At 29.7% G+C, this 13,338-nt stretch overlaps 1 protein-coding gene across 1 annotated transcript; it reads right to left on the minus strand.

Annotated features, from left to right (window-relative positions):
- Positions 1-1,001: 1,001 nt before the first annotated feature.
- Positions 1,002-8,991, minus strand: LOC117925816 (LRR receptor-like serine/threonine-protein kinase FLS2). The gene is made up of 4 exons (XM_034844908.1): positions 8,600-8,991; positions 4,772-5,257; positions 2,002-4,650; positions 1,002-1,623 (listed from the first exon to the last, which is right to left on the minus strand). Exons 1-4 carry the CDS (start codon positions 8,952-8,954, stop codon positions 1,274-1,276), a joined length of 3,840 nt encoding a protein of 1,279 aa, XP_034700799.1. The 5' UTR covers positions 8,955-8,991; the 3' UTR covers positions 1,002-1,273.
- Between the last annotated feature and the right edge of the window lie 4,347 nt (positions 8,992-13,338).

A 13,338-nucleotide genomic window follows, 5' to 3' on the forward strand; every position in this document is an offset into this window, starting at 1 on the left:
ACTTTGATATTTTATAATAGCGCTTGAAAAGCAATTTAGGTACACACTTTGACTCTCTTTTATGATCATGATTTGACTTTATGGCTTGGTATGATTCTTAAACCATCTTAGTCTACCTAGGTATTTTTAATTAATTAATTAATTGCCATATTTCCTTTAACTTAGTCAATAGAGACCTTTGTAAGGCTTAGAGGGGTGCTACCTTTTAGAGGTACCTTCCCAATAAGTAACCTGATCCCTGGACCAAGACTCGAGTTTTTCAATACTTGCTTTTCCAAAACTATGGAGTCACTTCTTTAGGGTTTTCTTTCTTATTTTATTTTCCCTTTCAAAATAAAATAAATTAAGTAGCGACTCCAATTTTTCCAAATTAATTTTTCAACAATAAAAAAAGGAGTCTCGTCGATTGAGTGGGGACGCATGTGAAAAATGCAGGTCCACACCATGGTTAGCAGTGCTATGTGACACCCACATTACCATGGTGATTATTTTTAAAAAAAGTTGGTTCCTATTAACAAATGAGTTGTATATATCATCCCTACAGTTATTCTTCACTCAATTTGTTTTTTTTTTCTTTTTCTTTTTAGCATTTTACTAAATTCTTTTTCCTATTTGAGATCTTAATTCTCACAAATAAAAACACAAAATTAAAATTGTTGACCTTTTCAAAATTGTTCAGATTACATGATAAATATTGATCATATCATATTTTTGTATGAGTAAAACAAACACCACTTTTACTCAATTCTTTCAATAGTTGATTGTTGTCAATTTATATTAGATTCTTTTTTAACCATAAAACATGTTTGGAAGAAGAAAGTCGCATTTGAATATGAATTTTGTAACTTTCTAATCCTTACAAGCCATGATTTTGAAATAAGCTATATCCAATTATAAGAAATTAAGTAATTGCAAGTTATAAGAAATTAACTAAAATATGTCCACAAATAGAGGTCGATTTTGACCAAACAATTTGCCGAAATGATCAATCATATCCAAATAATTTATTGTAGTAAAGTATATCGTATCTTAAAAAGAAAAGTATGAAATGTTCTTCTAGAAGTCATTCACTAGGTATCTTGACTTAATATTATGCGAATGGAAAAATATGAAATAAAAGCATACAGAATAATTTGTATAAAGGTGATATAATAAGGAACTTTTAATACCTAGCAGACCATGCCCAATGGTCCCTCAGTTCATGACTTGTGAACTCTTAAACAAGCTTAGGGTGGAAGAAAGGGACATGAACTCCATGTCGCCTTCTTTTTAATTATGGAATCCTTAAATCAACAATTTGATTCAAGAGCTTTTTGAGTCTAACCACCACATCTTTCATGTTAATCCTCTTCTCAGGAGGCTCAACTGTACAATCCAGAGCTAATGTCATGATGGAAGAAAAACAAGCTTGTTTTAAGGAAAAACTTTCATCTTCTTCTGTCAGGAGATTGGCATCTATAACCTCCATTATGTTGTTGGTTGATGACTCCACCCAACTCTTCAAGGTTAGTTCCTCCACGAACATTTCATCTGTAGGCTTCTTCCTCACAAAAGTTTCCATGAGCATGATCCCATAACTATATATATCACCTTTTGTGGATACTATTCCCTCTGAGCCATACTCTGCATGCTTGCATATTAGTTTCCATTAGTAAAATGAACAAAGAAATAGTAATATTGAGAAAGATAAATAATTAATAAAAAGACGATCTTCTTGTTAAAAAATATTAATTAAGTATCAAGAGGTCAAAAAGATCATGTAAGATGTTTGTAAAGAGCCAATGACTACCTCCCCATTTTTCAAAAGATTGAAAAAAATTTTTAAAACCTAGAATACTTACAATAACTTATCCTCTAACCTACTCCCTGCATGTAATATTAGTTGTTCATTATGTAAAACTTTGATGCCAAATAGTGCTTCTTGGTCAAATGGAAAACCAGCTAGTTGAAAGAGAGAGAAATAATGACATAAGAATGTGTAGAAGTGGTAGGAAACTTTACCTGGTGCCATATAGCCTATGGTGCCCAAGGTTTTGGTTCGCTTCATAAACTCACTTCCCATCAACAGTTTTGCAATGCCGAAATCGCTTATGTGTGCAACCATGTCATCATCTAACAAGACATTGCTGGGCTTCAAGTCACAGTGAACCACAGGATTTGAATAATAATGATGGAGATACTCTAACCCTAATGCCACATCTATCATAATTTTCAATCGTTGGACAAAATCCAAGTAGTAGTTGTGGGAGTACAACCACTTCTCTAAGCTGCCATTAGGCATATACTCAAGCACCAAGGCTTTGAAGTCCAAATTGGAGCAACTACTAATTATCTTGGCAAGATTTCGATGGCAAATATTCCGCATTACTTCACATTCTACCTCAAAACTCTTGAAAGCTCCCTGCAATTCCAAATTGAAAACCTTCACAGCAACAATCAACCCATCAGATAATACGCCTTTATATACCATGCCTAGGCTTCCTTTCCCAATCAAATTGTCTTCTCCGAAGTAGCTGGTTGCATAAAGGAGTTCTTGATGTGAAATCATTCTATGCATTATGGGAAGCAGCAAATCAACTTGAACTGGAGTTTCTGACTTAGTGTGTCTTCGCTTCCATAGAATAAAGAGAACCACTAGTATTATTGTTGATAATGATACACTCAGTGGGACGATACATTTCAAGAGGAGTGATTTTGTGTTCCTTCTAGTATCTTTCTCACATGCCATGACTTGAAACCGAGGTGCTCCACAAAGTGCTAGGTTGGAGATGAAAGATTCAGCAGTGAAGTTTGCAAAGGGTCCTCCGTTTGGAATCTCTCCTTGTAGTTTATTGAAAGAAACATTCAGGTATTTGAGATATTTCAGAGCCTCTAATGACTTGGGAATAAAACCAGATAAATTGTTCCCAGACAGATCCAAGTATTCCAAGCTCACCAAATCACCAAAATTGGGGGGAATATGACCTTGTAGCTTGTTATGGGATAGGTAAAGTTGGAGCAGGTTTTGAAGAAGTGATATGGTGCTTGGGATGTTTCCTGAAAATTGGTTCTTTGACAGGTCCAATGCCACTAAGGACTTCATGCTTCCAACTTCTAGGGGTAGTTGGCTGTTGAGGAAGTTTGAAGACAAGTTAAGAACCAAGAGATCTCTAAGGGTCCACAGAGATGAAGGTATCTCAGAATCTAGTCCATTGGAGTGAAGATAGACGTTACGCAGTCCAGTAAGATTCCCAAAGCAGCTAGGGATTGTTCCAGAAAGTTTATTCGAACTCAAATCCAAGAATCCCAAGTTTGTCAGATGGCATAGACCACAAGGAATGGATCCGTGTATTCGATTTTGAGAAATATACAACCCCTGGAGCTTCTGTAGGCATCCAAATGATGTTGGAATCAACCCTGTCAAGTCATTATCATCAAGTCTCATATCAATCAAGTTGGTTAGATTACTAATCCCTGTAGGGATGGTGCCTCTGAGTTGGCAGTCACTTGCATAAATACTTTCGAGAGAAATGGAGAGATTCCCCAATGAATTTGGAATAATGCCTTTTAAAGGATTTCCATTAATCCACAATATTCTCAGAAAAATGCAATTCGTCAATGATGTAAGAAAGGCAAGCTCAGAGACTGAGTGTTCATTAGTCAACTGGTTTTGTGAAAGGCTGAGCGACTGGAGTCGTCTCAAGTTACCTAGATCTTTCGGCACATTACCAGCAAAGAAGTTGTTGGGTATGTCTAGGCTGATAAGGTTGGACATATTTGAAATAGACATTGGAATTATTCCACTGAATTTATTGACTCCTATATAAAGTCGTTCAAGATTTGGAAGCCAAGTGCCAATACTTGATGGGAGACTGCCTGAAAGGTGGTTTACTTGCAGCGAAAGGACCTGCAGCTTAGAGATGTTAAAAATAGCTTCTGGTACTATCCCGGTTAGATTGTTTTCACCAAGACTCAAGAATCGTAAGTTGATGAGATTCCCCAACTCCTCGGGTATATTGCCTTGAATATTGTTTGCCCCCGAGCCAAGCTCCTGTAAGGCTGTTAAATTACCAAATGAAGGTGGAATGGTACCTGTGAAGCTGTTCCTCCCAAGATGAATCTGTTCAAGCTTGGATAAGTTGCCAATTTCTCTTGGTATGCTTCCTGTGAATTTGTTATAAGATAGTGACAGTGACAGAAGCTCTCCACATAAGGACAGAGTTGTAGGAAGTTGACCACTGAGCTTATTCCAAGGAAGAAAGAGCCCTTGGAGATTAGGAAGATGTTTGCAGATATCCATTGGAAGACTCCCAGAAAGGCTATTATTACCGAAACCAATCTGTTGCAATGAAGAGATATTGAAAATTTCGGCAGGAATAGGACCACTTAGTCCACTAGAGGCAGAGTTTAAAATATTTAAATTTGAAAGATTCCCAATCTCTCCGGGAATTCCACCTGCCAATTGGTTAAAACCAAGATATAATTGTTCAAGATTCGATAAATTCCCTATGGCTTGTGGAATGCCCCCAGTGAAGTGATTGATTGATAATGATAGCATTTGGAGCTCTCGACAATGCAACAAACTAGAGGGGATTTGACCTTTTAGGTTATTTGCTGCCAGATTCAAAAACTTCAGCCTAGAGATGTTGAACAGAGATTGAGGTATTTCTCCTGCAACATAATTAAAATGTGTGGGTTGGAAAAACATCACTGCTTTGCTTACATCTTTGAAAGCTCGAGGAAAAGTGAGAATAAAAAGGAAAAAGAAAAAAGAAAAAAGAAAAAAGCGTACCTGTCAAGCTGTTATTCAGGAGAGATAACCTCTCAAGCTCTACCAAATTACCAATTGCTCTTGGTATGCTTCCCGTAAATTCATTAAATGATAAGTAAATTACTTGAAGCCTTACACATTGGCCTAAACTGGTGGGGATTTTTCCACTCAAATGATTTGATGAAAAATCAAGCTCCTTGAGCTTTGGATTGGCGTTGCAGATATCCATGGGAAGACTCCCCGAGAGGCTATTATAGGAGAGACTAATGTTGAGCAGAGAAGATATGTTGAAAATGGTGGCTGGTATGGAACCTATTAAATTGTTCATTTGCAATGATAATATCTTCAGATTGTGAAGATGACTGACCGCCTTTGGAATTTCGCCAGTCAACTGATTATTGCCAAGATATAGCTCTTCGAGTTTTGATAAATTACAAATGGCTTCGGGAATGTTTCCAACCAGTTTATTATTGAATAAATTCAACTGTTGAAGGTCCTTGCACTTACCTAAAATAAAAATAAAATATATTATTATTATTATGAACATATAATTATGTTTGGTTTAGAAGAGTATTAAAGAAAGAAAAGAAAATATTATAAAAAAATAAGAGCTTATTTAGCAAAGTATTTAAAAACAATTTTCTCTTTTTAAAAACAGAAAACAGTTTTTAAAATTTCATAATACCGTTTAATTATTGTTATCTGTTTCCATTTTTCAAAAACAAAGTGAAATAGAAAACAACTTTTAAATAATAAATAAAAGTTATTTTTACTAGTTTTAAAAATAATAGAAAAACACAAACTATTATTTCTCTTCTTACATAGAATCATTATTTTTCGATTTTTTTTTCGCTAGGCAAATTAACTCAAAATTAAACCAGACCTAATGCGTTGGATTTGTTAACAAGTCTATTAATTTTTAAAAATAATTTAAAACTTAACTCATTAATATCATAAATTTATGAACAAAAAATGATTTAAAACACTCTTCTACATAAAATTATTATTTCTCAAATTTTTTTCACTAGCCAAATGAACTCCAAATTAAGTATGACTCAATGTGTTGGATTCATTAACAAACCTAATAATTTTTAAAAATAATTTAAAACTCAAATAATAAACTTATTAATACTATAATTTTATAGATAAAAATTGGTTTATAATGACTATTATTTCTTTTCTATACATAATTATACTTTTATAAATTTTTCACTAGAAAAATGAACTTTAAATCAAATAACACTTTTTATTGAATTTATTAATGAGTTTTAAAAAAAATTAAATAATTTGGAACTCAAAAATAAATCTAATAATAGAAAAAAAAAACTGATATGTCATGAGTCATGACTTTACTATTTATCCTATACACAACTTTTTTTTTTTTTTCTCACTAGGTAAATAGATTATAAATTAAGTAAGACATAATTAATAACTTAAATTCTTTAATAAATCCTTTAATTTTTAAGAATAATTTTCAATAAAAAAACTGATACAATTAATTATAGATTAAATCAAAATATTCTAGAATTTTATGTAATGATGTTAATATCCTTATGCTTCTAACATATTATAAAATAGTATATTTTCTACTAAAAATATAATTTATGATTTTATTATAATATTATTATTTATATTTTACTAAAAACTATTTATTTTTTAATCTTTTTGTAATTACAAAATTATTTTCATTTTCAATAAGACTTCAATTAAATTTAATTAATTAATATAATATAAATTGAATTTAAAATGTTTTTACAAAATCAAAACAATTTTTGTTTAAAAACAATTTATCCAAACAAGTATTTTGGTTTTTTATTTTTAAAGTTATTTTATAAAAACAATTTGCCAAATATCCTTATTTTTATAAAATATTAAAAAAAAAAAACTTTTTTTTTTGTTTAACTTAAAAACAATTTCTAAAAACAAGCATAAGAAATCATGGTCAAACAATAAATTTTATAAAAAAAAATTAATTAAAATACTTAGACTTGTATTAAAAATGCATATTAAAATTATTTTTATCTTATAGTAATTTTTATTTCACTAGAATAAAAAAAATTATTTCATAATAGAAAACAAATTATTTATCTTTAACTCATATATAATTGTAGATATAAATTTTATTTATTTTTAATAAGATTTAACTTGAATTTGATTTCATATTATTATAAATTAAATTTATAATTTTTTATAAAATAAAAGTAAGACATTTTTAAAAAAAACAATACAAGTTCTTTCATCCAAATAAACTTTTTGATTTTTGTTTTAAAAAAAAAAACTATTTTTTAAAACATCTTGCCAAACACTCTTCTTTTAAAAAGATTTTTAAAAAAAAAAATATGTTTTTTGTTCTCTATTTTGAAAAAAATTAAAAAAATAAAAACACTGTCAAATGGGCTTTAATTTTCTCATATGGTTAGTTTTACTATAGAAAAAAAGAGAAAAAAATATAATTAAAATTAATTATAATTTTATGTATTTTAAAATTATTAAAACTTTGCATTGAGGATTTAAAATAAGTTAATGAATTTGGAAAAACACATAAAATTAATTTATTAACTTTAAATCTTTTTTTATTTTAAATGAATTTGAATGAACATAAACAAATAATTTATTAACTTAAAGTTTATTTTTTTATTTTTTTTTTACTTTTTCTTTTTCTTTTCTTCTAAAGGACTCTTTTTTCCCCTTATATTTTCCTAAACATAGGCATAGGTTTTATTCGGTTCCAAAAGAAAAAATAAATAAAAAAATAAGACAAAGAAGATAGAGAAAAAAAAATTTGAAGGAAAAAATTATATAAATATAAAGTTAATAGACTATTTATATGTTACTTTGAACACATTTACCTTGTTTTAAATTTTCTATCTAAACATTAAATAATTGAAAATTAGATAAATTTTAATTAATTTTATAAGAAAATTATTTCCTTTAATATATTTTTTTTTTTAATACTTTCACGGAATCAAGCATGACAATAATATTTGTAAGAGGCACTAATTTTGAGGAGAATTTATCATGAATCACATATTGATAATTGCCAAGCAATTATGTACAATAATATAATTTGAATATAATTTGAAACTCCTACTATGGTTTGAATTGTGTACAATAATATTTCTTACTTGAAAATAATAATTTGTGGAATAAATTAACTATACACTCAACACAAATGTTGAATATTAGATGGAATATAATTAACTAATTGATATTTATTTTTATTTTTCTTTGGAATTTTAACAAATTACATTAAATTATATTTTTTTTTCAATAATTTAATTTTTTTGGATCAAATTTTTCTATATTTGAAATTATCTATCAATTGTAAAATGTTACAATAAATAAATCAATTAATGTTATAACTTAAAAAGAAAAGCACTTAGTTAGTTGAAACTTTTTATTATTATTGTGTATATTTATTTAGATTTATATTTGGTATTACTCATTCTAAAATTCAAAATAAAAAATTATTACCTTTAGTATGGTTATGCTTACTTGAATTCATTAAAAAAAAAACAATTTTTAAGAAATGAAAAAAAAATAGAACTAATTTTTAAATTGCATAATGATTTATTCAATTAAAGTGGATTTTATATCAAAATAAAGAGAATAAGTTAGACTTGTATCATTCCTATTTTAGTGATTATACATGATCACAATAATTCAACAATCCAATCTATCAAATATAAAAATATTATTTTTGAAACTATAATTTATCAATTACTCAACCATTTCATGACAATTGAAAGCCAAAAATTACGATAATCCCAACCTTTATTGATGTTATATATTGAAGCAAGAAATATGAATATTGACCCATAAAGTAGACAAATGTTATGAGAATCTTACCAATATCCTTAGGAAGAGAGGCATGAAAGTAGTTATTACTAAGATCAAGGGAAACAAGAAAGGAAAGGTTGCCGACTTGTGGTGCAATAGTTCCTTCAAGACCCATGTTAGAGAGATTGATTGTAGAAACTCTTTGTTGAGGAGCATTGCAAGAAATTCCATACCAACTGCAATGGGAGCTTTTGGTTGACCAATTTGTTGCCAAAATGCCTTGAGAATCCTTTGTGATATGGGCTTTCAAGGCAATAAGAGCAAACTCATCAACTAAATTGATGGAGAATACCATGGGAGTGAAGTAAGCCATCCAACAATACACCAAAGCAAACACTAAAACATAAGGGGAAAAGAGATGCATCTTTCCTCTGAGAGAGCAAGAAGAAAAGATAGTTGATGAAGATTGAAGAAGAGGATGTGATTCACAAATGCAGGAGTTAAGGAAGGGAGAGTAATTGGTGGCCAACAACCTTTTTGGAAGAAGTAGGTGAATGAGGTGGACAAGGGCTTCAATGCAATCTCATCCAAAGTGACAACCATAAAACTAATTATGTGGGTCAAAAAGCATTGGTTATTAACTTGGTAGTCTCACTTCTTATGCTACTCGACCCTTATCTAGAAGAATGTAACTATTTAATAATTAATTTAGTAAATTGCTTAACAACTTTCATCTAATTACGACTCAATCATGATTCAATTCAAACTAAATCCATCAACCTTATGTTTGGAATTTTCTATCTTCATTATGCTATGGAGATCTGCTCCACTCATTTTATAAATCTATTGTATAACATACCATTAAATATAAATAGATAGATAGACATAGTAACACTAAACTATGATCATGACTGCTAATTAGAAGAAAAAAATGATGTTTTTTTCTAGTACACTTCTTTCAAATAATTTAGAAAGAGAGAATCTATGATAGTATGTATAATATAGAAAAATCTAGAATGTAACATTACTCATTAAAATTAAATAAAAAAATAAGGATTCATGAAAAACTTAAAAAATTTTCAAAACACTTATCATTTTAGAAAATGTCGTTTGAAATAATTAATAGGGTAAGAACATTTTCTGCATGTCATGATTGAATCATTGGATGATCATTGAAGAAGCAAGACTTTTCTAACTCCAATAAAAATTAAAATTCTAGAGAAACAATTTTTGCATAACCAAACACGAAGTTTGATATTTCCTACACATCATTGAATGCATGGATTATGACCAGAGCTGCTGCAACTATCTCTCGTTGGACATACTCAAAACAATTCAACAAGCATTTGCATATGTGATAATGCAATTGGATAAATGTTGGAAGAAGGAAGAAAGAACGAGTAATTGTTGGGTAAACCTGGTGCGTGGCCCCTAAAGTGACAAGACACCCTCAACCACTTTTGAAGAAGTGAGTTAAGCTGGTCAAGAAGGGGCAACTACGGTCAAGGAGGTTCTTGTGGGCAATTTATTGCTAAAATGCCTTGGGAATCATATGTTATATGGGCTTTAAAGGCAATAAGAGCAATCTCATTAACTAAATTGATGGACCATGAATAACAATATTCCTCAAGAATAAAGGAATAGAGAATCAAATCTAGCAAAACCAACTTCAAATATTTAGAAATAATAGAAACCAGTATGGTATAGAACAAATTTCCTTTTTTTTCTCTAAATGATATAAAAAAAATAAGGCCAATATTTTTTTGTGGTTCCTTAAAAAGAATCCTTTTGAAACCATGGAGAACAGTAAGACCAATGGGTGTCTCACTTCTCAAACGTGTTTTTTGTTTTCAAGAAAATAAAACAGATTTAAAAAAGATCAACCAAACAAGCCTATAATTTTTAAAAACTTTTTCCACTTTTTTAAGAAAAATTATAAGAAAATTCTTTTAGTATTTTTTTCCCCCTTTTTTCTTAGTATTTTTCACTTTTCTATCTCCATATTATCCAAACATAGAAATTCATTATTTAAATTATTTCTTATCTTTTTTAGTGCTTTTCAAAAATTAAATATAATTTTAAATTTATTAAAGAATAATTTATGAAAGAAATAACTTCTAAAAATTCAAATAAATGATTTATCATTTTTGTATCTATATCACATTAAAGTGGCACTACATTGTAATGCTAATTTAGAAAAAAAAAATCATACTTTTTCTAATTGATCTAAGAGAGAAAAATCATATTGTTTAAAGAAATGTAACCAAATTTAAAACATAACATTAATTCTAAAAAAGAGGGTCGGCGAAAGACTTGAAGATTTTTCAAAACATGTTAATTATTTTTTATTTTTAAAATGAAATATTTCTGACAAAAAAAGATTTTGATTTGTTCTGCCAGACCTGGTAAGAAATTGGAGAGTTCACATGGAAGGAAAATTCTAGGGTGCCGAGGGAGGTAGCATGCCTCGTTTTTTTTCAGTCATCGGATGAAACCGATTAAATCTCAGCCATCCAAATGAAAAGGAAAAAATGAATACCTACTACCTTGAAATTATGGGGTTTTCAGGTTGGCTTTGAAATTGCAACTCAATCACCTTCCATGGCAACCCTTCTGATAACAAAATTTCTAACCGTTTTTGTCCTGAGGTAGATTTATCATTATTGTTGACATTATGCCGGTCATCGTAGTAGATGAATGGGTTTATCATCATTATTATTGTTACCGTAGAAAGGACAGCAGGTAGATAGATGGGCCCATGATCATTATTATGGTGGCCTGAAAGTCTAGCACCTCTCTTGGAAAAAAGAAAACTAATAATAAATAAATTTAAATTAATGATTTCTATATTTTTTCTAAAATTAATAAATCATTTTCACGTTTTTTTACAGGGAATGAATATTGAAAAGGTTTCTAACTAACTTTATTATATTTGATTTTCCTCGGCATTGTACACCCTAAATAAAAAATAAGATGTTATATTTCTTTCTACTTTTTTTTTCTTTTTCCTATGGTACTTGATTTGCATAATCCAAACATCACTTAAGAATTTGAAATTTTCAATTCATTGATAGAGTGGAATTGTAACTGTGTTACGTATATCTAACCACTCAAGCTCCACCAAGTTGTCAATTCCTTTTTTGGCATGCTTCCTGTGAATTCGTGATCTGGGGAGCAGCCCCTTTCAAAAAAAATCTGGATGGTGCGGCTCATGTGGAGATTCCTCCCCAAATCTGTGCCCAATATGCAACCGTGGTGCTGAAAAGTGACGCCCCCAAAAAATCTCCAATGATATACAGCTCGGTCTTCCACTTTTTTATGGTAAGTCATAATTCCACCTTGGTCTTCAGTATTATGCGAATTCTCTTCCCTCCAAAGAAAGCCGTGAATGATCTCCTCTATGGCGGCCCATATATCTCATGCAAAAATAAAATAAATATAAGTTAGAAATCATGTAATTGAAAATAAAACTAAAAATAAAAACAAACTATGCAATTATAAAATTAGTAAGTCACTCACATACATCTATAAGGAAATTTGAATATTAATTCATGCTATTTTAGGAAAATTTAAATTCAATCTCATGCAATTTTCTAAAAAATAAATAAATAGGTAAGTAAATAAATAAAAGAACAAAAACATAGACATTAAACACATGCAATCAAAATTCAAATTTTAATCTAATGCAATTGATAATAATGAAAAATGAAACGTCGAATCCAAACAATTAAATGTCGAAAATTCAACCCTAAACCTACATGGAAAACATTTAATTGACCCTAAACCTAAAAACATCTAAGTAACATAACCTAAAAAAATGTCTAAGTGAACTAAATGGAAAAAGTGTCTAAGTGAAACCTATCCTAAGTTCAAAGGGTGGCCAAGGTCACAGTGAGAGTCCAAATAAGCTTTGAACAAAAGGGTCCTTGAAGGTGGCTTGGAAAAATTGTGTCAATGGACCACTAAAGGATAACTACAAGTCAAGAAAGAAACATAGAAAAACACTCAACATTACACGTGTTAAGAGGACAAAATGGAGGTTTTTGTTATGGTTTTGTTTATAATTTTTATATGTTTTCCTTTTATTTTTAAAAGCCGGTGAAAATAACGTATACTTGTTCTCTAAAAATTGTTTTCTATTTCACTTTACTTTTAAAAATTGGAAACAAAGAACAACAACCACATAGTATCATGAATTTTTAAAAATAGTTTACATTTTTTAAACAGAGAAAATCATTTTTATAGTCCATAAACTAAAAAGGCTATTATTAGTCATGATATGATTAATTTTTTATGAGCAAGCAGTATGAAATTAGTCTTTTAATGAAAAATTACCATTAAGTGTTTGCATTAATCTTGAAAAGAGAAGCGAAAGTCAAAGGATGCAGTCTGCTAGTGCACCAATTATGATTCCATGTCCTATAGTCATCAAGGCATCTAGCAACACCATGTCTTACCTACATACTTACAAGGTTATGTTGTTGGTGATACAGTGACCCAACAGATGAAGAATTGATGAATATTGTTTTATTTGCTATGGATGAGGAAGTTGCTAGAGATGATTGTTGGCTTAAAGTTATGGGTGAAAAAATTAATGCAATTGAGAAAACATGGGAGCTCACTAATCTCTTAAATTCTAAGAAGCTAGTTGGTGTCAAATGGGTATACAAAACCAAGTATAAAATAAACGGAGAATTTGATTGCTTCAAGGCAATATTGGTGGCAAAGTCTTACAAGCAAAAACTAAGTATTGATTATTTTGAAGTATTTGAACTTAATTACTGCTAGACTTGACACTATTTGTATGA

The sequence above is a fragment of the Vitis riparia genome, chromosome 12, assembly GCF_004353265.1.
Source record: "Vitis riparia cultivar Riparia Gloire de Montpellier isolate 1030 chromosome 12, EGFV_Vit.rip_1.0, whole genome shotgun sequence".
Classification (NCBI taxonomy): Eukaryota; Viridiplantae; Streptophyta; class Magnoliopsida; order Vitales; family Vitaceae; genus Vitis; species Vitis riparia.